Genomic DNA, 23,906 nt, shown 5'->3' on the forward strand with positions numbered 1-23,906 from the left:
GAAGGCTGCGGTCATCCCTGACCTCTGGATGCCAGCTTCCGTCCCCCCTTTCATGGGCGGCGAGGGTCCAGCCACCCCCCTGGATGCAGAAGTGCCACGGGGGCTTAGGGCCGGACCCGATTGCCCTTCCCTTCTGGCAGGACGAGGAGGGGGTGCACAGCCGTCGGGCACAGCGCCGTCTTTTTCCCTCGGGTTCTCTCCCTGTCCCCATCTCAGTTCTGGCCTCGGCCTCTTTGTCCAGCCCTCCCGCCCTGCTCTGGCCCCCAGGAGGACACAGTGGGGCAGCCTCGAGATAAGCGCCGCAGTTGGGTAAGGAGCCCAAAGCTTTGGACGGCCGGCGCTTGCACAAGGAGTGGCCGGGGCGCGGCGGGGGGACGGCGGGAGGGGCGGGGCTGGGCTCCGTCGGGGGAGCGCTGCGGGAGGCGGGGCCGGTGCGGCGGGACCCGGAGCCTCGGACAGCCCGGCGGGCACCGGGCAGCGGACGGCGGCCGCGCAGTGAGGTGAGGACCCCCGCGCCCCCGGACCCCTGCAGCCCAGACTCCTCCCCATCACCTCCTCGAGGGCCTCCGTGGGAATCCCAAGCCCCTCGGCGCTGGCGGTCCTCCCCTACCCCTCCCCGCCGCGACCCGCCCCTCCCGCGGGCGCGCGGCCTCTGCCCCCTCCCTCCTCGCCCCCTCCCTGCGCGCAGCCCGCGCCGCCCGCAGCTGCCCGGCCCGCCCCCCGCGCCCCTGCCCCGCGCACCTTCTGGTTCCCTGTCCCGTGCCCTCCGCCCGGCCTGAGTCACCGGGAAACTGGGCTCTGAGTCAGGGCCCGAGGCGCAGCCCTCCGGCCTTAGCTTGGGGATGGGGCCCAGCCAGAGCTGATGCTGGGGCGAGAGGGAGTCCTGGTCACCAGGACTGCGTACTAGAGAAAGACAGAGACAGGAATCTAGAATCAGAGGCGGCCAGAGGCACAGATGCAACTAAAGATCTAGTTGAAGTTGGAGACTGAGGCAAGGAGAGACTGACAGAGCAAAACACGGAGAGGGTCAGAGATGGATTTGGAGGTAGAGACTGGGTTAGAGACAGGGCCCAGACCGAGATAAAACTCGGGGGAGGCAGAATCAGAGGTAGGTCCAGGGAGGGGACCAGGGTCAAGGTGAGGCTGGAGACCTGAGCCCAAGGGCATGGGCAGGGAGAAGGAAGGCTTGGAGAGAGCAGAGGTGAGGGGGATGTCATTTCACATCGCTGAGCCGCCTGCAGGGTGGGTGCTGACTTGTGCTCATGCACGCGTGTGAACACACCGCAGGGGAGTGGAGAGTAAGACCCTGGGGTACCCCCAGGCTCTGGTCCCTCATCTCTCTGGCCCAGTTCTCCACCCCATCCCCACTGTGCCCAGGGCCAGGATCCCACATGCTGGGACTAGTTAAGGCTCTCTTGGCAGCCTGACCAAAGCAGGCAGGATGTGTGGGTGGCCAGGCTGGAGGGACAGGAAGGAAGTCTGAGCTGAGACAATAGGTGGAAGGGGAGGAGGAACTGGGAATGACCAGGATTAGGATGGCTAAGCCTGTACCTCAGCTCTGGAAACCAGTGGGAGTGGGATCTGCACCTCCTCCTAGGCCACAGCTGCAGCTGTCCCCACCTTGTGCAGTGGGAGGGTCAGGCCACATCATGGGCCCCCTCCTCTCTACTCCATCTCATCCCTGCAGGGTTCTAGCATCTTGTCCTGTTCTTACTTAGTTGACTGTGCAGTCACTCAGGGGCAGAGCTTGGACCTTGACCCAGGGTGGGCAGGAGCTTGGGGACCAACATTAACGTACTTTTTGTGAGCCTGGGGTGAGCCTCTTCCCCTCTCTGGGCCTCAGTTTCCTCATCTGCAAATGAAGGGGTTCTCTTATAATAAGAAAACCCTTTCTGATGTCCTGGGATAGGTCTGCCTCCAGATCACAGGCCTCTGATTCTTTTTCTTTGGAGGGAGACTGGAGTCTGGTATCCTCATCCAGGCCTCAAATTTTGAGACAGGGAGGGGGAATCTCAGCCTGAGCCCTCCCTTCACCCTGCCCCTCCCCCCAGCAATGGCCTGAGCCCCCATGGCTGCCCCTCAGGACCTGGACATCGCTGTGTGGCTGGCCACGGTGCACCTGGAGCAGTATGCAGACACGTTCCGGAAGCATGGCCTGGCTACAGCGGGTGCAGCCCAGGGCCTGGGCCACGAGGAGCTGAAGCAGCTGGGCATCAGCGCCACAGGGCACCGGAAACGCATCTTGCGCCTGCTGCAGACGGGCACTGCAGAGGGCTCCCCGGATCCCCAATTGGATAGTGCCATGGAGCCATTACCCAGCCCAGCCCCCCAAGCCCAGCCCCCCAAGCCTGTGCCTAAGCCCAGGACAGTATTTGGTGGGCTCAGTGGCTCCACTATCACCCAGAGGCCTGGGATGAGCCCAGCCCTCTTGAGACCAGAAGTGCCCAGGAGCCCAGAGTCCAGCCCAAGGTCCCTTCCTCTCCCCACCTCATTCTCTGAGCAGCCTTCAGCCTTGAATGCCGTGGAGATGATGCCCAATGCCATCTACTTTGGCCTGGATTTAAGAGGCAGGGCACAGATAGCTCCTGACAGGTGAGTGGGGACAAGTCCCTGGGGTCCATGCTGGGTAGAGCAGAGAGAAGCAGGGCAGGAGAGCTTGTCCTTCCTTCCCTCTCCCTCAATGACCAGTAGACCTTTCCCTCAGGGCTGCAGACAGCTCCCAGACAGCTGCCCCAACTCCTGCCCTCAGGCCCACCACAGGCACAGGTAGGTGGGTTAACATGGGCTGGGGGAAGAGGGACAGAGCCCTTCAGGACCTCAGACAATCCCACCTGATCTCCTCTTCCCGTCTCCTCCATCTTCCCCAACAGTGCACATCATGGACCCTGGTTGCCTGTACTATGGTGTCCAGCCTGTGGGGGTCTCAGGGGCGCCCAACAGAAGAGAAGGCAGAGCTGAGCACAGGTGAGTAGTCAGTAGGGTGGTGATGACAGGAATTGGGGAAGCTTGAGGAGCTGGTGGTGGCCATGTATCTAGTTATTCATCAGATGTGCATTGAACGCCCACTGCCCTCCAGCCAGTGGGTCTGTATCTGTATCTCAAATACAGGACAAATATGACAGACCTAGTCCCTTCCTCAGGCAGCTTGTGACTCAGTGGTGCAGACTGGAAATAAGTTGACAAATTGACTTATAATTTAAAATGGGAAGCAGTGCTTGCCCTGTCCAGTGTGGCTCAGTTGATTGGAGCATCGTTCCATATACCAAAAAGTGGCGGGTTCGATTCTTGGTCAGGACACATACCCAGGTTGCAGGTTCCATCCCAGGTCAGGCACCTATAGGAGACCACGTGCCCAGGGACACACAAGAGCTGAGCCAAGGCAGGCAAGGACAGAATGGGCTAAGGTGAGAGGAGTGGGAAGAGATGATGTCAGAGAAGTGAAAGGGACCAGATGGGGCAGACCTTGTGTGGACTTTCAATTTTACTCTAAGTGAAATGGGAAGCCACTGGAAGGGTTTGGCGTACATTTTAAGAATCCCTCTGGTTGCTGTGCTGGGAATGATCTGTAGAGGGCAAAAGCAGAAGCTCAGAGACCCATTAGGAGGTTACCACAGTAGCCTAGGTGAGACATCTCTGACTAGGTAGCGGAGATGGTGAGAAAGAGTTGGGTTTTGATTGTATTTTGAAGGCAAACTGTCCTAGTAAATTGAGGTGTGAAAGAAAAAAGAGCAGTTAAGAATGGTTTGAAGGGTTTCAGTCTGAGCCTGCGCTGTCCAGTGTGGTTGCCACTAGCCACATGTGACTACTGACCAAATGTGGCGAGTCTGGAATGAGATATGCCGTGACAGTGAAACAACTACCAAAGTCCAAAGACAGTATTTTTTTAAAAAGCAATACTAGATTAATATAACAGATATAGGTATAAATTATCTTAATTTTTATACTGATTGCATACTAAAATGTTAATGTTTTGGGCATGTTGGGGTAAATAAAAGATATTAAAATTTATTTCATGTTTCTTTTTTTAATGTTAGTACTAGGGAATTGTAAATTACATACTATGTGGCTTTCACATTGACTTCCTTTGGACAGTGTTGTTTTGAGCACTGATAGTTCCTGGAGTTGCCATGGTCTGAGATGGGAGGAATGGAGGTTAGATCAAGAGTTTGGTTTTGGATGTGTTGAATTTGAGGTGTATATTATACACCCAAGAGGAGATGACAGGCCACTGGGTATGCAAATCTGAAGTCCGGGGAAGAGGTCCAGCCGGAGATCTAAATTTGTGAGCTGTCAGCACTGAGATGGGTGTGTGTAGCTGTGAGTGTCCATGGAGCAGAGGACTGAGCTCAGTTTCCTGGCACACTTCAATATCAAGAGGTTTGGGAAAAGAGGAAAGATGGGCAAAACAGGCTGAAAATAAATGGCTAGTGAAGAAGGTGTCACTGGAGAGTGAGATGTCGTAGGAGCCGAGGGAAGGACATTTGTATAAGGGGGAGGGAGAGGTCAGCTGTGTCAAATGCTGCCGAGAGTCAAGTACATTGAGGACTGGGAACTGACCTCTGGAGCTGGCAACGTGGAGGTTGATCAGAGTGGGCTCAAGAAAGAATGGAAGGAGAGGAGTTGGAAACGTGTAGACAACATTCTTTAGAAGTTTTCCTGCAAAGAAAAGCAAAGGTGGAGTGGTTGTTAATAGTGGAAGTGGAGTCCAGAAAGGGTTTTTTATAGGCTGGAATGTTCTACATGGTTAAAGGTGAATGGATATGATCTGATAGAGAGGGAAAATCAGCTGATGTGGGCGAGGGAAAGGGGAGGAAGTCTGGAGCGGTGTCCTTGCGTAGGTGAGGGGTATGGGACCAAGCACACAGAGGAGAGACTGGCTTTAGACAGGGGTGTTTATTATATTAACAGGAGGAAAGCAGAGTATGTGTGCAATTGGGTAGATGAGGTGCCGGGAGTCTGGGGGGGTTCTTGTCTGATTGTTTCCATTTCTCAGGCAGAGGAATGGTTCGCAACCTATAACCCAGGGGACTTTTAAAACTACAGATGCCTGGGCCCCAATCTCGGGAGTTCAAATTTAAGTGTCTGGTATGGGGCTCATATTTTTAAGTTTTCCAAGTGATTTTGTGTTGCTGAGATTAAGAGCCATTGGAAAATAATAGAAAATAATAGAGGACTTTCTGAGAAGATGGAATAAGCAAGTCCTGAGGATGAGAAAAGGCAGCCCAAGGAAGCACATTCTGGGCTGAGGGAACAGCATGTGCAAAGGCGCTGAGGGAGGGAGGGGAATGGTAGTAAGCGAAGGTACGGGTGATACAAGATGAGATTAAGGGAGTACGAGATGAGCTGTGGGCCTCACTGTCCAAGGTCTTACGGCCCATGGTAAGGAATTTGGATTTATCTTAAGTACAAATGGGAAGTTATTACAGGGTTTCATGCAGGGGAGTGAAATGATCTCATCTGTATTTTTAAAAGAGCAATCTGGTGGTGGTGGGAAAATGGATGTGGGAGGGAGGGCAGGAGTGGAAGCAGGCGACCCGTTAAGCAATTACATCACCCCGGTGAGAATTGAAGCGAACTTGATCCAGGGAGACAAAGTCAAGAACTTTGTGGAGAAAGAACCAATAAAAGTTATTGCAACTGTGACAGGGAGCCATCTACTAATGGCAAAGGAGAGGGACTGGAATTTTTCGTGTGCTCTCAGAAGAAGGTCCATGCTAATCCATGGGGTTCCCAGCCTCCCTATTCCCCCGATTGAAAAGCAGATCCAGGACCTGCCAGGCATTCTACTAGGTGCTATGGGTAGGGTATCCAGGGAACTGGGTCTAATGTGTGTCCCTCTCTGTCTTGGCTCCCACAAGGCTCAGCAGGCAGGATCTGGAGACACGGGAGGACGCTGGCTATGCCAGCCTTGAGTTGCCTGGGGATCCCACCTTCTCACTGCCCACCATGGACACAGAGACCAGTGATGACCTCATTTCGCCCTATGCCAGCTTCTCCTCCATCGCAGACCGCCCAACGCCCCTGCTCAGTGGCTGGCTAGACAAGCTCTCCCCTCAGGGGTAGGGCTGCTGGGAAGGGAAGGGGAGGGAGGCTGGGAGGTGGGGTGGGGGTCAGGTCCCAAGTGCTCCCATGCCCTAGGAGCCCCCCCAAGATGCAGCCTCCACTACTCATTGATCTTAGTTCCTCCCTTCCTTAGAAACTACGTCTTTCAGAGGCGCTTTGTGCAGTTCAATGGGAGGAGTCTGATGTACTTTGGCAATGACAAGGTGGGGGTCCAGAAGATGCTACATGGGACCTGGGGAGAGGGAGAGGGGAAGGGGGAGGGGAACGGGATGGGGAGGGAGAGGGAGGAATAGCTGAGAGAGGCTCAGGATTGGAAGGCAGAAGCCCCTGGTGGGGGCACAGTCACTACATGACCCATGTCAGCTTCTAAAGAAGCCAGGATAGCAGTTGTACCCCACTGCTGTGGAATGAGTGCTGATCTCGTTAAAAGTTGGTGCTGTCCCCTGGTGTCAGCACACATGACTGAGTTCCTGCCCCTGTGGATAATGGTTGTCTCTCCAGGACCCCTTCCCCAAGGGTGTGATCCCTCTGTCCGCCATTGAGATGACCCGCAGCAGCAAGGACAACAAGTTCCAGGTCATCACCAGCCAGAGGGTGTTTGTGTTCCGCACGGAGAGCGAGAGTGAGCACCAGGGCGCCCTGGGTCAGGGCAGCGGTGGGGAAGCCATGTGCGCACACAGCCCACCGCTCTGCTTCCCTGTCCTCCACCAGCTCAGCGGGACACTTGGTGCTCCACATTGCAATCCTGCCTGAAGGAGCAGCGTCTCCTGGGCCACCTGAGGAGCCCCCAGCAGCCCCGACCTCTCCGCACAGGCATGCTGGAGCTGCGTGGACACAAGGCCAAAGTGTTTGCAGCCTTGAGCCCTGGAGAGTTGGCGCTGTACAAGAGTGAGCAGGTGAGGAGGGCTGGCCAGGGGCCTGGCCTAGCTTATTCGGGCACCTCACTGAACCTCCCCCTGACCCCACCAGGCCTTCTCCCTGGGCATCGGGATCTGCTTCATTGAACTGCAAGGGTGCAGTGTCCGGGAGACCAAGAGTCGCAGCTTCGACCTGCTCACACCCCATCGCTGCTTCAGGTGGGGCCCAGATGGCAGGAGACAAGGCTGGGGAAGGGGTTTTTGAGGGAGGCACAGGATGCAGAGGACTGGAGGCCTAAGTAGGATGTCTGTGGGTGTGCACCGATGGGAGTCCAGGGAGCAGGGTCCAGGCTCTCAGGAGGGTCTAGGCTGGTCTGTGGTGGTTCCCGCAGGAATGGCCAGTGGGATGGGACAAGTGGGGAGGGTGTCCATGCCCACAGACTGGCTGTCCACCCCTCAGCTTCACAGCCGAGTCTGGGGGTGCTCGGCAGAGCTGGGCGGCCGCTCTACAGGAAGCAGTAAGCGAGACCCTGTCTGACTACGAGGTGGCTGAGAAGATCTGGTCTAATCGGGCAAACCTGCACTGTGCGGACTGTGGGGCCTCCCGCCCAGACTGGGCTGCTGTCAACCTGGGAGTGGTCATCTGCAAGCAGTGTGCCGGTGAGGGCTGGAGCCTTTAGCTGAAATGGGGAAAAGGAGGGGATTAGGGCGGGAGGCCTCAGGGTACCCATGCCACATGCCCCTCACATCCTAACAGGTCAGCACCGGGCTCTGGGTTCCGGGATCTCCAAGGTGCAGAGTCTGAAGCTAGACACAAGTGTCTGGAGTAATGAGATAGTGCAGGTGAGGAGGCTGAAGTGGGAGAAAATGGGGGATGGAAGAACATCCCCAAAAGGCCTTGGACCCACCTAGGGACGGGATTGGAATGCCTGGGGACTCTTGAGTTCCCATCACTTGCCTCTGCCCTTGTCATCCTGCAGTTGTTCATTGTCTTGGGAAATGATCGAGCCAACCGCTTCTGGGCAGGGGCCCTGCCCCCAGGCGAGAGGCTGCATCCAGATACACCCCCAGGCCCTAGGGGAGAGTTCATCTCCCGGAAGTACCGGCTGGGTCTCTTCCGGAAGCCCCACCCTCAGTATCCAGATCACAGCCAGCTTCTCCAGGTAGGAGGGATGGGTTGGGGCTGAAGGGGAGGGGGAAAGCAGTTTCTGAGTTGAAATGCCTAGACTTGTGGGGGAGGAGGCTGTTTTTGGTGACCAGCTGACTGTCCCCAAGACTGTCAGGTTGGGTCTTGGGGCTGACAGAATCCCTGCCCTCCCTGCAGGCACTGTGTGCAGCTGTGACAGGACCCAACCTGCTGAAGAACATGACCCAGCTTCTCTGTGTTGAAACCTCTGAGGGTGAGGAGCCGTGGTCTCCCTTGGCCCTCGATGGCAGCTTCCCTGGTCTCCTGCCCTCAGGTAATCCCCATAAGTGCCTCCTTTCCCTTCCCCCAACTATTCTCAGCCCCAGCCTGCCTTGGTTCTTCTAGGGAGCTGCATTTAGCCCCTGACCAAGTCCATTACAATGACTTAGCTGGTTGGTTTCCCAAACTTCCAGATCCTCTGGGCCTATTTCCTGATGTTATGAAATGACCGATGCTGGGCACTGCCTGGGGTGTGGATCTGGATATTTGAAGTGTTAGTGCTGGTCTACCCCTGACATGGTTAACCCAACTCCCTGGGGGCAGTCTGATCATATAAATGGTCATCTAAAGATGCTGGTGTCCAATGGTTAGGCCACAGGGACACTTACAGATGACCTATGCTCTGAGACCTCCACCCAGGACTGAATGCCTGGTAGGCTGGCTAGTGGGGAGAGGCAGTGGGCAAGGACTGGGTTAGAAGCCTCATCCCACCCTCTTTTCTAATCTGAGTAGTGAGTGGTCCAGCCTAACTGGGCTCTACTGAGTCATGCTGCCAGTGGAGTTCGGTCCCACTGTCTTCCTCAACTCAATCCCTTCCCTAAGGGGCTCTGACCATCCCATTGCACCGGTCTGACCTGACCACTGCTCCTTCCCCTTACAGACTCCTCCCTTGGCGTGTACAATGAGGTGGTGGTGCCTGCCACTTACAGCAGCTTCCTGTACTGTGGTCCCATCAGCAACAAAGCCGGACCCCCACCCCCTCGCAAGGGCCGGGATGGTAAGGGGGGAGCCAAGGGATGGGAAGAGAAGGAGAAACTAGGATGGGTGCAAATGTACCACAGAGGGACAGGGAGGGGAGGGCTGGGATGGGAAAGTGGGGTCGTGCCCAGGAGTGGGCTGGGTGCAGGGGGTAAGAGAACTATGCCAGGGGGCAGCATTGTGCTTTGAAGTCGGACTGTCAGAGTCAAATCCCAACTCTGCTACTGATGAGACTTAGGCAAGCTACTAGAACTCTGAGCCTCAGTTTCCCCATCTGTAAAACAGGAGTGAATATAATTCCCTCCTCATAGGGTTATTGTGAAGATTATGTGAGATCATACATAGCCAGAGGGCTTGGCGTAGAATAGAGATCTGGTGAAGGAGTTCTGACCGTGGAGACCGTCTTCTGCCTGCTGACCATCGGTCTTCCCCTTAGCTCCTTCCCGGCTGTGGTGTGTGCTAGGAGCGGCTCTGGAGATGTTTGTGTCAGAAAGCAGCCCCGAACCCCTCAGCCTCATTCAGCCCCAGGATGTTGTATGTTTGGGCGTGAGCCCTCCACCTACTGACTCAGGTGACCTTGACAGGTAACAGCCCTCCATGCTCACTGAACTCCCTTTTCCTTTCCCAGCCCCAAGCCTGAAGCCCTCTCCTGGGCCCCATTCTCTTCACTGACCTCGCCTTCTCCCCAGGTTCCCCTTTTCCTTTGAGCTCATCCTCATGGGGGGCAGGATCCAGCATTTTGGCACTGATGGAGCTGACAGTCTGGAGGCCTGGGTCAGCGCTGTGGGCAAGGTGAGATAGCAGAGACCCTTCCCTGGCAGCACATGGTTTTCCTGTCCCCACTTGCCCCCATCCTGTCCTCTTTATTCCTGTAGCCACTCCTACCCCTTCCATGAACAGCTAAGGTAGACTGAGCATTTATTCTGTGCCAGGACCTGGGGTAAACACTGCCCATTCAATTTCTCATTTATTTTCACAACAACCCTCAGTGGTAAGGGTGATTAATATTTCACACATAAAGAAATTGAGTCTCGCCCTGCTGGTGCGGCTCAGTGGTTGAGCGTCAACCCATGAACCTGGAGGTCTTGGTTCGATTCCTGATCAGGTCACATGCCGGGGTTTCGGGCCCCATCCCCAGTAGGGGGTGTGCAGGAGGTAGTCGATCGATGATTTTCTCTCGTCATTGGTGTTTCTATCTCCCTCTCCCTTCTTCTCTATGAAATCAATACAAACATATTAAGAAAAAAGAAAAAGACACTGAATCTCAGAGATTGCACTTGGTCAAGGTCACAGAGCTAGAAGGCAGCAGAGCACAGTACCAAAATCAGGCCTCAGTTACCAGAGCTCATGGCCCAAACCTCGCTGGGCCCAAGCCTCGCTGGGCCCCTTCATGCCTCCCACTTCTCTTCCCCTAGCCCTCCAGGCAGAGGCAAAGCTGCCTTTATTTTTCCCAGCTTCTCCATTGCCAGGCAAGCCAATCTCTCTCCATCGTGCACCCTCTCCCTGGAATTAAAAGTTCAGATCCTGGAGTCAGACATCCTGGGATCTGAGTCCTCCAACTCTTAGCCTTGTGAGCTTTTCCATAGAGGTAAGACCCTAAGGCTAAGAATTAGAGACATGTGAGGCCCACACTGCCTGGCATCCAGCAAGTCCACCATCTGTGGGCGCTGAAATAGTGATGGTGATAATGATGACAATCACTCCCATCCTTAAGCAGCGTTTCCCTCAGCCCTGGTTCATCTTCAACTCCTCACTCGGTGCTCTCCTGGCAGCTTCTCAGAAAGTCCTGTGCCCTGGCAGCCTGTAGTTCCTCCTAACCCCTTGCAGCTTCCTTTACTCCTAGAATCCCCTAGAATCTGCCATACTCTTCTGAGCTGTTACCCTGTGGGTGATCAGTGGCTTCCCATTGCCAAGGTCCAAGGGCTTCCTCCTGGCCTCCCCAGGTCATCTCTACAGCATCTGACACTCCTCTGACCCCACTCTGCTGGTTCCCCTATAACTCCTCATACCAAGAAATTGTTCCATGTGTCCTTTAAGGGTGCTGTTGTGGCCCTCCCAGCCAAGTCCAAGTCCCCTCTTATTATTATCTACACTTTCTAAAAATCTAGCCCATTCTTTAGGCGGTGGTGCTGCCCAATGTGTGGGCTGCAGACTGTGTCACTTTACTGGCCTGTGGACCCTGTCATGGCCCATGCCAAGACAAGTTAAGAACTCGAGAGTCAGCTTTTAGAATCTTTCATAACAACTTGACAGAGTGACTTTATGTGTGGAATCTTATTATAAAAATTGGGGCCTTAGCCTGGCCAGTGTGCCTCAGTGGTTGAGAGTCAATCCATGAACCAAGAGGCCCCTGGTTCAATTCCCAGTCAGGGCACATGCCTGGGTTTCCGGCTAGATCCCCAGTAGGGGGCATGCAAGAGGCAGCCGATAGATGATATTTCTCTTTCATCATCAATGTTTCTATCTTTCTATCCTTGTCCCCTTCCTCTCTCTCTAAAAATCAATAAAAACATGTTTTTTTAATTAAAAAATTGGGGGCTTATATTTTGTATGTACTTCTTTTTTCATTTCACTTTTCTAATAATACATTTTTATTGTTTTTTATTAAAGTAGTTGTTAGTGACAGTTTGGAAGTTTTAACAAATTAATTTTATTGTTGAGAGTATTATAGATGTCCCTCCTCCACCTGACTTCCATCCTACCCCAGGCTTTCACTGCTCTATTGTTTGAAAAGCACTGCTTTCAGGTCCACCTCAAATAGTCCCTTCTCCACAAAGCCTCTCCCTGGCCCCTTGGCGTGGGGGGACTTCCCAGGGCATCATGACTCTGTCATTAGAGCATTTTTGGCTACCCATTCCTTCTTACCCTTACATCCCAGTTAAGGGCATAAGGCTGTTCCACAGGGGTCTTCTCTGTTGGTTGGAGCAAATTGAATTGAACTGAGTTTCTTCCCTGTCTTTCTCCATCATCTCTGTCTTCTCCTTGGGCCTTTCCTCCACTCCCTCCCCACCCCTTTTCATTCCTGTCTTTCTTTTGCTTTCTTTTCGCATCTTCCTCTGCCTTTCCCTGGCCCTCTCACTTTCCCCCGCCTCCTGTCTCTTTCCCCACCTTCCTCTCTCCCTATGTTCTCCTCCTGCCTCACAGTGGTTCTCCCCGCTGAGCTGTCACCAGCTGCTGGGCCCTGGGCTGGTGCGGCTGGGCCGCCTGTGGCTGCGGTCCCCCTCCTATACAGCCCTGGCTCCCGGCCACTGGCTGTCAGGGTTTGGACTTCTTCGTGGTGACCACCTCTTCCTGTGTCCAGCACCGGGCCCTGGCCCTGCAGTCCCTGAGGACATGGTACATCTTCGGCGGCTACAGGAGATCAGTGAGCAGGGGTGGGGACAGGGATGAAGGGTGGCCATGGAGGGGGAGAGGAATGGACCTTCATCTGTCCGGGGGTCCCCATGGGAAACACAGTAGATTCAGGTACAAGCTCTGGAGTCAAACTGCCCTTATTTAGATCCCCTACACTCCATCAATTCCTAACTGTGTGATCTTGGACAAATTACTTTACCTCTCTGTGCCTTAGTTTCCTGATCTTTACAGCAGGCACAATAATAGGGTTGTAGTGAGTGTCAGATAAGGCAATGCATGTAAACCACTTATCACAGAACCTGGGAGGAGGAGTCTCTTAAGTGTTCAATAAGTGCTATATGTTATAAATGTTATTATCATTATTTGGAGTCACTTGCTGGTTGGGGACTGGGAGAGGGGACTGAGTACTCTCACTTTCTCCTAAAAGAGGAACAGTGAAGGGTAATGTTTTAGGGCTTTGGAGATAAGAGACCTGAGTTCAAGCTTAGCTTTGCCATTTTATAGCAAGTAATCAGAGGCAAGTTTCTTAACCTCCTTGAGCTTTATGTGTCGCCTGTGAAATGGTAATAATGTGTAACTCACAGGATTCAATGCAGTGCTGTTTGTATGGCTAGCCTGGCACCTACATACCTTAAGTGTTTCATAAATATTAGTCACGATGATGAAAACAATGACGATAATCTCCATGATTCTCCTCTCAGGTGTAGTCTCGGCAGCTGACACCCCAGACAAGAAGGAGCATTTGGTTCTGGTGGAGACAGGAAGGTAAGTGCTTCCCCTACCCTTGACTCTGAGTCCCCCTTTCTAGAGCTCAGCCCACACCCTTTCACCCTGGCCTGCTGGACAGCTGTCCACTTCCTCAAAGTCTCTTCCCACATTCGAGGTCCTATCTGGGTTGGATGTTGCTGCCCCCTGCTGGTGCCTCTGGGAAATCTGGTCCTTGTGATTCTGGGCCTTTCAGAGGATCCTCTGGAGATGGCTCTGACGGGGGCCTCTTGGGTCCCAGGACCCTGTATCTGCAGGGAGAGGGCCGGCTGGACTTCTCAGCATGGAACACAGCCATTGGGGGAGCAGCCGGTGGGGGTGGCACAGGGCTGCAGGAGCAGCAGATGAGTAGAGGTGACATCCCCATCATCGTGGATGCCTGCATCAGTTTTGTCACCCAGCATGGTGAGTGGGTGCTGGCCAATACTGAGCCAGTGAGGGATGGGGAACAAGGGTGGAGCCAGGGGGCAGTGAGCTGCCTATGAGCTTTGCCTCCAGAGCCTGCTGCCTGGCAGCCTCTGCTCAGTGACCTTTGGCAAACTGCTCTGCCTTTCTGAACCTGTTCTTCATCTGTACAATGGGGTTACTACCAGTCCTCATTTTCCAGAATAGTTTTGATAGTAAGATAACACTTCTAAAGCATTTAGCGCAGGACCTAGCGGGTCGTAATTGTTCCAAGGTAGCTGTTTTTGTGATGTGGGCATGGAGAGAAAGTGGCACTGAAATGTGACTAGAGATGGAGAGGCAGGGAGAGCAAAGAGGAGGCAGCTACAGGGCCAGAGCCAAGCTGTGCAGCCAAATCCTTGAAGGTTTGAACACAATTGTTCTGTGTGGGAGGTTTTCCAGGCATAAAAGATCAGCTGTGCAAGTGGTTCCCAGAATTCTTTGTGAGCTTTTGGCCTCTGCTTTGTTGTCCAGCCTAAGTAAGGACCAAGTAGAATCTATCTTCCCAGGGAATCCTCACTAGAAGACTGAACTCTTGAGAAGGAAAATCCACAGAAAACTGAGGGCAGTAAAAGGGGGAAAAGCACATCCACGAACCTACAAATAGTTGTGCTTACAACAAGGACAGCAGAGAGTCAGCAGCTAATGACGTTCTCCATGCGTTGGCGGTGGCCTCGTGCAATGACTTCCCCCACTCACTAGACCCCTGTTCTCTTCTCAGCCTCCCTTGTGTTCAAAGGAGGAATTAAGTCAGAGGCCCAATGAGAAAGCCCTGGAGAAAGAGAGTGGGTGTTCAGGTCTGCTCCACAGTTCCCACACTGCCACTCTGTTCAACAGACACTTGTGGAGCTGCTCCCACGAGCCAGACATGGGGAGATGGCAGCGAACAGGGGACGGCCTGTGAAGCTCAGAGGCTAGTGGGCAACGAGTGAGAAAACAGATGCGATCAGTTTACTTCGAGGTAGTTACAGTCTGTGAGGTTACTGCTGACGCTGAGTGAGTGCCCGCTGAATTAGTGCCTCAGTGGAAATGCAGGGCTAGCTTCCTGACAACCTCTAGTCGCATTTTCACCAACCAATCAATACATGACCATCTTTTATGTGTGCTTCTGTTTAAAGATACTTTAATATGTGTTGGTGATTTGTTAACGTTGAACTCATGGCCAAGAAGCTCTACGTCCCCTGCCTGAAGGAAGCTTATCTGACACACGTGTTTTCCCCAGAAGGCAGGTCCTGGCCTTCTTGCCCTTAGGAACACCAGACATCCATTAGCATTACAATTGGGGGCCATTTTAAACGGAATTACACCCCCACACAAAAGCACGAGAATGCAAAAAACATGGCTGTAAATATACCATGAAAGAGACATTTGTTTACTGTATGAAACTTTATAGGGGAATGTGTCCAACAGGCAACTCAAATTTTCCTCTGCCCTGTGCATGTTCACAAATGACTGAAAAAGTGCCACCGGTATTGATTTGGGGATTACGAATAAATTTTAGCAGGTAGATGAATTTGCAAATGCAGAATCTTCAGATAAATAGGCCCTGTAATGTGATTTCAGAGAGTGCTGTTTAAAAATAAAAGTGATGAGGAGACAGAGTGATGGGGGCTGCTACCTGGGCTAGTGTGGTTAGGTAAGGACTTTCCGAGATGAAGACTGAGCAGCGTCCTGAAAAGCAAAACTATGGAGGCAGATTTCCTTCTCCATGGTCCCCCACCAGTCCTGTACCATGTAGGGGGACGCTGGGTGGGGTGGGGGGTCTTTGGGCAGCTGTGAGCAGAGGCGCTGGCTCTTCTCAGGGCTCCGGCTGGAGGGCGTGTACAGGAAAGGGGGCGCGCGTGCCCGCAGCCTGCGGCTCCTGGCTGAGTTTCGGCGGGATGCCCGGTCGGTGAAGCTCCGACCAGGGGAGCACTTCGTGGAGGATGTCACTGACACACTCAAACGCTTCTTTCGAGAGCTCGATGACCCCGTGACCTCTGCACGATTGCTGCCTCGCTGGAGGGAGGCTGCCGGTACTCCCAAGATCCCTAAGCACTCCTCTCGGGCGACCAGGAACTCCACCCACCCCACCAGAATCCCTGAGGCTCTCTTGTGGGATTGAGCAGCCCCCCCAACCCCTCCCCCCACTGGAGGACCACCCAGGGACTCAGTTCAGGGCAAGGTGGGAAGAGAGCAGAAACACATCCATCCTGGGTTTGTTTCTCTAAAAATCCCTCCACTCTCCCTTTCCCGATCCTCTCCAACCCTCCCCCATCTAATCCCAGAGCTGCCCCAGAAGAATCAGCGCCTGGAGAAATACAAAGAAGTGATTGGCTTCTTGCCAAGGGTCAACCGCCGCACACTGGCCACCCTCATTGGGCATCTCTATCGGTCAGTATGGCAGACCCCCCACAAGCCCTCTCACTGACCCTTCGTCACTTCTGCCCAACCCCTTCGCTTGCATTCATTCATCCATCCCACAAATAGTTGTTAAGTGAAGGTATTATAGCGTAAAGCTTCAGTGTGAACTCTAGAGTCAGATGGATCCAAGCCTCAGTTTCTTCACTTGTAAAAGAAAGATGATATAATAAATAGTATCTACCCCATGGTGATATGAGAGTTAAGTGAGACAATCCTTGTAAAATTCTTAACTACAGCAGCTGGCATGCGTGCAGTAAGCACTCAGAAATGGCGAGCAGTCAATATTATTTGGTTTTATTATTCCATGCCAAGCAAAGGAGTAGATGTAGGAGACAAAAAGAGTAGGATTTAGATCTGTCTTTATCTACTGGGGTGACAGGTCTTTAAATGACTCTCGGGTGAACCCCAGCTATATTGTACTAATCATGCTGTATCACAGAGACTGGCCAGTTATGACCTGTGGGCCAAATCCAGCCCGCTGCTTGTTAATCAAGTTTTGTACATAAAGTGTAAAGCCATGCCCACTCATTTATATATTTTCAATGGCTCCTTTCACGTGACAACTGCAGAGTTGAGGAGTTGTGCCAGAGACTGTATAAAGCCTAAAATATTTATTATCCGTTCCTTTACATAAGAAGTTTGCTGAACCCTACTATATTTATAATCACCCGTTCCCTGTCTCTCCCCTAGACTGGGAGCTCCTTGAGGCCAGTATTATATCTTACTCACTGTTGCATTCCAAGTGTTTTAGCTCAGGGCCTGCATACAGTAGGGACTCAATACCTGCTTGCTAAATGAATAGATGTGTTGACAAATGGGTGAGCGCAAACTGCATTCCTCATGACCCTCATGACCCTCTGCAGGGTGCAGAAGTGTGCAGCTCTAAACCAGATGTGCACACGGAACCTGGCCCTGCTGTTTGCACCCAGTGTGTTCCAGACGGATGGGCGTGGGGAACACGAGGTGCGGATACTGCAGGAACTCATCGACGGCTATGTCTCTGTCTTTGATGTAAGCTCTCTCAACCCCTGCCCCACAATCCCTCCTCCTGAATTCTGCATCCTGCTCACCCCACCAAGTCCCCAGCCCTCTGAAGGCCCTTAACATTAAGAACCACCTCCTAGAGCCCTGGGCCCCTCTCACCCATAACCTTGCTCCTAACATCCTTGCCTGATTGGTTCTTAGCTCTTCTAGCCTCTGACCCTCTCGCACAGGTTCTCTGGTGGTTCACATCTCTCCTTGCTCCCCTCCTTTCCCAGTATCCTTCCAACCTCCACCACACACACTCCCTTTGGCTCTTCCACAGATCGACTCTGACCAGGTAGCTCAGATTGACTTGGAGGTCAGTCTCATCACCACCTGGAAGGATGTGCAGGTAATTTGTACTGACCTTGGCTCCAGAGTGGGCCAGGAGGGGACATCAAGATAGGAAGCTGACTTTCTGCTTCTGGACAAGGGGAAACCCAAGGAGGGGAGTGCTTTTGGGGACAGGGGTTTGGTTTAAGATTTGCTTCAGTCATTCCTCTGTGAGGATTCTCCATTACAAATAGTGGCAGAAACCCTTCAGTTCCACGTGTAAGAGATCCAAGGAAGAGTTCGCTAAGTTAGACACAGAGGTGAGAACTATAATGAACACCGTAGTAAATAGCTGAGGACTTATTCTATTCCAGGCACCTGTAGTCTCACGTTAGCATCACACAACTCCATGAAGTAGGTAGTCCCATTTTTCAAATAAAGAAACAGGCTCGGAGGGTCACTTATGCAAGGTCATACTATGGTGAGTGGCAGAGTTGGAACCCAGACAATCTGACTCCAAACCTATTCTCCCAAGCACAGTGCTGAGCTCTCGGGAAGCACCTATGCAGCCTGAAGATGCGGGCCCGCCACCCCCAAGGGCCCCAGCCATGTTGGGAGTGAGGGTTGGGAGGAGACTTTTTTGGGGGGGTGCTTATAAGGCAACATGAGGAGTCCTCTGGCCTTCATTCTTTACATCCTCTGTGACCTCCTGACTTCTTTTCCCCTCTTCTCAGCTGTCCCAGGCTGGAGACCTCATTATAGAGGTTTATATAGAACAACAGCTCCCAGACAACTGTGTCACCCTGAAGGTCAGTCCTGAGGGGAGGGGAGGGGAGGGGAGGGGAGGGGAGGGGAGGGGAGGGGAGGGGAGGGGAGGGGAGGGGAGGGGAGGGGAGGGGATAACATGGGACAGGGGCAATGGCCTGATCAGCAAGGATCCTCTGCTTTCTCTCTGACCCCAGGTATCCCCAACACTGACTGCGGAGGAGCTGACTAACCAGGTACTGGAGATGCGGGGGACAGCAGCTGGGACTGACTTGTGGGTGACATTTGAGATTCTTGAGCACGGGGAGCTTGGTGAGTATGGCCATGTGTGGTGGGCGGGTCAAAGTCACCAATGACTTCCATGTTCCAAATACAGTAGACACTTCCCCATGCATATAATGGGACAATCCACACAGCTGGCTATTCCCTTTCTCAATACTGTCTCCTCTCTTGGTTTTCGTGGACCCCACAAATCCTTGGTTTCCTTTCCATCTTGAAGGAGGCTTCTCTTCCTCCTTTGTCCAGATTCCAAATGTTGAAGTGACCCAGGGCTCTATCCTAACTCTTTTCCTTTCTCTATCTACATTTCTCCTTGGATGAGCTCATCCCTCCCCACAGCTTAAATGCCATTAATAAGCTGACCCCCCACTTTTTATCTCTGTACCAGACCCCTCCTCTGAGCTCCAGACTCACATGTCCAACTGTTTACTTGGCACCTCTGCTTGTACATCCCATACACCTCTCAAATTTATTACTTATTTTTTAAAACAAGGTACCTGCTATCAGGGAAATCTCATTTTTTTATTATTATTATTTTAAAATATATTTTTATTGGTTTCAGAGGGAGAGGCAGAGAGAGATAGAAACATCAATGATGCGGAGAGTCATTGATCGGCTGCCTCCTGCACACCCCCTGCTGGGGACCGAGCCCACAACCGGGCATGTGCCCTGACCTGGAATCAAACCTCGATCTCCTGGATCATAGGTCGATGCTCAACCACTGAGCCACGCCATCCGGGCATAAGCCTCTCAAATTTAAAATGTTTAAGACCAAACTCAATTCCCAGCCCCCTCCTCTAACAAAAAGTCCAGGCCATTTCCCAGTTTTCCCTAAGTCAGTCACTGGCACCATCACTCACACAGTTATCAAGGCCAGACACTTGGGAGTCCTCTGGGACTCCTCCCTTTCCTTCATCTTCATACCCAACCCAACCAACTAGTTCTGTAGATCCTATTTAATCTATCATTCCATCTCCACCATGGTCACCACCCTGATCAAAGTCACCATTATGTCTCTGCTCCCCAACATTAACCACTGAAATGCACAGTCCCAGAAAAGAAATAGCTGGGATAGCAGTATTCCATTCTTGCCTCCTAACAATCCATTTTCCACACAGCAGCCAAATGGGCAGCAAGCATAAGTCAATCAGGTCATGCCATTCCAATGGTTAAAACCTTCCAACAGGCTCCCATTGAACTTAAAATTCCTTTGGACTTAAAATTCGGGTTCCTTATTGTGTTCCAAAAGACCCTGTGCACCTGGCCCTTGCTTATTCCTCAGACCTCATCTCACATAGTTCATCCTCTCATCTATTCTCTTTGTCCCAGCCACACCGGCTGTTAGCTCCTCAGACACATCTATCCTGACTCAGGACCTCTGTTCTTGCACTTTGCCATGCCTGAAATCTTCTTCCCCATGACCTTAGCGTGGCTGCTTCCTAATCCTTCAGGCCTCCGAGTCTCATCTACAAACGCTCCCTCAGAAAGGCCTCGCCGGATCACCATATCTCAGTAGCTGTCCTGTTACTCTCTCCTTCAGTTTCTTATTGTTTCTTTCAGAATAATGATTGTCTTTAATTATTTTGTTTACTTACCTGTTTACTGCCTGCTCCCTCACTGGCTGAGGGCTTTGTGAAGGCAGGCCATGTGTTTCATGTTCACCACTGCATCCCCAGGGCCAGCACTGTGCCTGGCGTAGGCTCAGTGCTAACACAAATGTCTGTGGGCTGGATGAATGAATGAATGAATGGTAGGACATGAGTTGGGGGCTCCAGGCCATGGATGGATATTCTGGTTGATACCCACCCCACCTTGCCCCTTAGAGCGGCCACTGCATCCCAAGGAAAAGGTCCTGGAGCAGGCCTTACAATGGTGCCAGCTCCCAGAGCCCTGCTCGGCCTCCTTGCTCTTGAGAAAAGTCTCCCTGGCCCAGGCCAGCTGCCTCTTTACAGGTGAGCAACCTTCTTCAGCCCAGAACCTCTAGGCCTCTCCCCCAGAACCCTCCACCTGGTAATGGCCATTTGTACCCAGGTGTCCAGCGGGAGAGCCCAAAGGTGGGGCTCTTGCGGTGTCGAGGGGAACCGCCCCGCTTGCTGGGAAACCGCTTCCAGGAGAGGTTCTTTCTGCTTCGTGGTTGCTCCCTACTGCTGCACAAAGAGAAAAAGGTGGGGCCCTGGGGCTATCGGGGAGGGACCCTGGGAGGCCATGTGTGCAGAGCCAGGACCACACTGACCCTCTCCCTCCACAGCCCATAACCTCATCTATCTCACTTCGTCCCTGGCCCTTTGACCCTGTGATCACATAACCCCAATGCTTCCACGCGATCCTTCTCTCACTTGTCAACCCCACTGCCTCCGTCCATGTTCCCAGAGCTCTAAACCAGAACGGGAGTGGTCTCTGGAAGGTGCCAAGGTCTACCTGGGGATCCGCAAGAAGTTAAAGCCTCCAACGCCGTGAGTTTTCTTCCCCAGCCCACACTCTCAGGCTTTCCTACCACCACCCCTCTGGTTCTTCTGCTCACCCCATCACTGTTGTCCTTTGCCTCCCAGGTGGGGCTTCACATTGATACTGGAGAAGATGCACCTGTGAGTACCTCCCAGCCTGGCTTCTCCTTTGGCCAAACCCTGCTCCCTGTCCTTCATCTCCTCACTTTTCCTGTCCTCCATCCCTATAGCTGTGACCTCTTTCCTTTCCCTAAATTCCCCTCCTATCACCCCCAGCTACCTGTCCTGCACTGATGAGGATGAGATGTGGGACTGGACCACCAGCATCCTCAAAGCCCAGGTGAGGGGAAGGAGAGAGTGGACGGCTAGGTCTGCAGTCCCAGCTCTAACCCTCAGTACCTCCCATGCCCACCTGTGCCAACCTCTTTCCCTCCCTCCAGTACGATGACCAGCAGCCAGTGGTCTTACGACGCCGTTCCTCCTCTGACCTTGCCCGTCAGAAGTTCGGCACCATGCCTTTGCTACCCATCCGTGGGGATGACAGCGGGGCCACTCTCCTCTCTGCCAATCAGACCCTGGTGAGGTCCCAGCCCACCTCAACCCCTTCCTGATCCCTGCCCACACTGCAGAGGCAATGTTGCACCTGTCAGATTGGTGTCCCCCTCTGCCTTCTCTGTGCCCCCACTCCCCACTTCCTGTTGCCAGGCCTCACTGTGTCTCTGTGTCTTTCTCTCCTCGAATCCCCACCCCACCTGTGCGCAGAGGCGACTTCACAATCGGAGGACCCTGTCCATGTTCTTTGTGAGTACTGTGCCTGCTCCAGCTGTGCTCCTGTCAGCGCTGTGTTCTTCTGTGCTGCCTGAGCTGGTGTGCTCTCCGTACTTGTCCCGATGCAGGCCATCTGTGTGTCTGTGTGTGTGTATGTGTGTAAGAGAGAAAAAGAGTACATGAGAAAGTTCTGGGGCCAGAAAAAGTAAAGAAAATGAGGGATGGCAAGATGTGGTGAGGAAAGGGGGAAGTGGTTACAGGATCTGAGAAAGAAAGAAAGTGGTGACATGAATGCATTTTGGAGTTAGACAGACCAGGGTTCAAGCCCCAGCTCTACCATTTGGCAGCTTAACCCCTCTGTACTTCAGTTCCCTCACCTTCAGTGTAACCCATCGTTCAGAGTTGCTTTGATACCATATCGGCAAAATATTCTGCAGCACCTGGCTGAGAGCAAGAGCTCAATAAATAATAGTGATAAATAATCCAGCAACTCTAACTCTGCCTCCTGCCAATCCATTCCTATCCAGCCAATGAAGTCATCCCAGGGGTCTGTGGAGGAGCAAGAGGAACTGGAGGAGCCTGTGTATGAGGAGCCAGTGTACGAGGAAGTGGGGGCCTTCCCAGAGCTGACCAAGGACACCCTCACCTCCTTCTCCACCATGAGGGGGCAGACAGCCAAGTCAGAGAGCCCCCCCGCCAGCCAGAGGTCCTCCGATCAGCCCCTTCTCTCCAAGACAGGCCGGGAGGAGAGGCCACCAGAGCCCCCTCCAGGTCCCCCTTCAAAGAACAGCTCCCAGGCATATGCATCCTTGGAGGAGCAGCTGCTCCAGGAGCTCAGCAGCCTCATCCTGAGGAAGGGAGAAACCACCCTAGGCCTGGGCAGCCCCTCTGAGCCCTCTAGCCCCCAGCCCCCAAGCCCCAGCAGCCATCTGACACAGACACCTGGCTTCCCCACCCCACCTCCCTGCACTTCCAGTCTACCCTCCAGCCAGCCCCTCACATGACCAGCAGTCTGAGGGGTAGGTAACCAAAAGACCAAGCTCTCACCTTGGCAGACATTGTTGGGAGCTTCCTCTGCCCTGGCTGGAAAGACTCTAGAATCCAGTGTGGTACTGTGGAAGTAGCATAGGAACTGGGGGCTCCAGAGGCTGTGTCCTGCCCAGAGAGGGGCAGGTCATGGCCCCTCTTTGGGCCTCTGCTCACCTGTCTGTACCTTGAATTAACTGAAAGTAGAGCAGTGAAAGTCACACTGTTTCTCAGGGCTGTAGGCCCCACATATGTTTCCTTCAACAAGGGCAACACCTGCTTTATATATTTGATATGTTGGGGTTCTGTGAGAGATTTGGGGTTTGAAAAGAATGATCTTACTGCGTTAAATTAAAAAAAGGATTTGGAAGCCAGAGATCTGAATGATCTCCAAGTCTGTCCTACTCTGCCTCCTACGTTTGGGGACTACATTGAAGCCCAAGAGTGGAGAGGTCGACTAGAGTTGGGAGCTGGGGCAAAGACAAACCAAAAAGGATGGGTCACTGTTAATAAACCTTGGAACCAAAAGGCTACCATTCTTTTATTCATTTATTTGTTCATTTGTTCACTCAACAAATATGTATTGAACACCCAGCTGTTGCTAGGAGTTGGGGATAGAGTATGAACAAAACAAATGGGGTCCCTGCTTTAATGGAGCTTCCGCTGTAGAGGGGGAACAGAAAACAGAAAATACACTCACAAATTCAGTGCTGTGAAGAAACTAAACCAAAGTGATGTGCTTGTGGCGGCAACCTTTAGGCTGGGTGGATGGGGAAGGCCTCCATGAAGAGTAAGGATAAGAAGCAAGACATGTGGAGAGCTGAGAGAAGGAGCACTCTAGGAGAGGGAAAGCAGGAGGCATGAAGGCTCTTGGGCTGCCAGTGGGAAGGGACTTGGTGTGCTGGAGGAACAGCAAGGAAGCTGGAACACTGTGAGTAGGGAGTAGGAGAAGAGTATAGGCTGATGAGGGGAAAGATGGGCAGGGGCCCAGTTATGCACAGCCTTGTAGACTATGCTAGGGCATTTGTATTTTATTCTGAAGCAACTGAAGAGTTTTAAGGAAGACAGTGATGAGATCTTATTTCCTTTTTTCTTTTTTTTTTTAAAGCAATTACTCTGGCTGTTTATGACCAATGGGTTATGGTAGGGGGTGGAGACTGGAGGCAAGAGACCAGATATCAGACTAGGAGACTGATAATGAGGGCTTGGACTAGGTCAGTGGTTTTAGAAATTGAGGGAAGTAGATCAACAGAAGATATTTTTTAGAAACAACCTATA

The 23,906-nt window shown here is 52.7% G+C and overlaps 1 protein-coding gene across 2 annotated transcripts; it reads left to right on the forward strand.

Moving 5' to 3' along the window:
* Positions 1–1,863: 1,863 nt before the first annotated feature.
* Positions 1,864–23,291, forward strand: ARAP3 (ArfGAP with RhoGAP domain, ankyrin repeat and PH domain 3). 2 transcript variants are annotated; one of them, XM_087816300.1, is made up of 33 exons: positions 1,864–1,967; positions 2,084–2,592; positions 2,705–2,766; positions 2,871–2,964; positions 5,859–6,059; positions 6,197–6,266; positions 6,565–6,685; positions 6,775–6,959; positions 7,033–7,139; positions 7,381–7,580; positions 7,678–7,763; positions 7,901–8,083; positions 8,245–8,380; positions 8,987–9,103; positions 9,521–9,668; positions 9,774–9,876; positions 12,229–12,448; positions 13,140–13,203; positions 13,445–13,608; positions 15,450–15,662; positions 15,915–16,020; positions 16,914–17,061; positions 17,357–17,425; positions 18,081–18,155; positions 18,309–18,423; positions 20,214–20,342; positions 20,422–20,555; positions 20,761–20,843; positions 20,940–20,975; positions 21,111–21,174; positions 21,275–21,412; positions 21,597–21,635; positions 22,130–23,291. In XM_087816300.1, the coding sequence occupies exons 1-33, from the start codon at positions 1,896–1,898 to the stop codon at positions 22,604–22,606; spliced, it is 4,668 nt and encodes a 1,555-aa protein (XP_087672426.1). In that variant the 5' UTR covers positions 1,864–1,895; the 3' UTR covers positions 22,607–23,291. The 2 variants fall into 2 exon arrangements, with proteins under 2 accessions (XP_087672426.1, XP_016061057.2); XM_016205571.2 differs by lacking the exon at positions 1,864–1,967 and having other exon boundaries at positions 2,002–2,592.
* The last annotated feature ends 615 nt before the right edge of the window (positions 23,292–23,906 follow it).

This window comes from Miniopterus natalensis, chromosome 4 (genome assembly GCF_054644295.1).
Source record: "Miniopterus natalensis isolate mMinNat1 chromosome 4, mMinNat1.hap1, whole genome shotgun sequence".
Lineage (NCBI taxonomy): Eukaryota > Metazoa > Chordata > Mammalia > Chiroptera > Miniopteridae > Miniopterus > Miniopterus natalensis.

Coding starts and splice junctions, on each gene's coding strand:
- ARAP3 (XM_087816300.1), top strand. CDS start 1,896: ATGTCCTGGGATAGGTCTGCCTCCAGATCACAGGCCTCTGATTCTTTT. Junction 15,663..15,914: donor TCGCTGGAGGGAGGCTGCCG/GTACTCCCAAGA, acceptor ATCTAATCCCAG/AGCTGCCCCAGAAGAATCAG. Junction 20,844..20,939: donor AAGTTAAAGCCTCCAACGCC/GTGAGTTTTCTT, acceptor TTTGCCTCCCAG/GTGGGGCTTCACATTGATAC.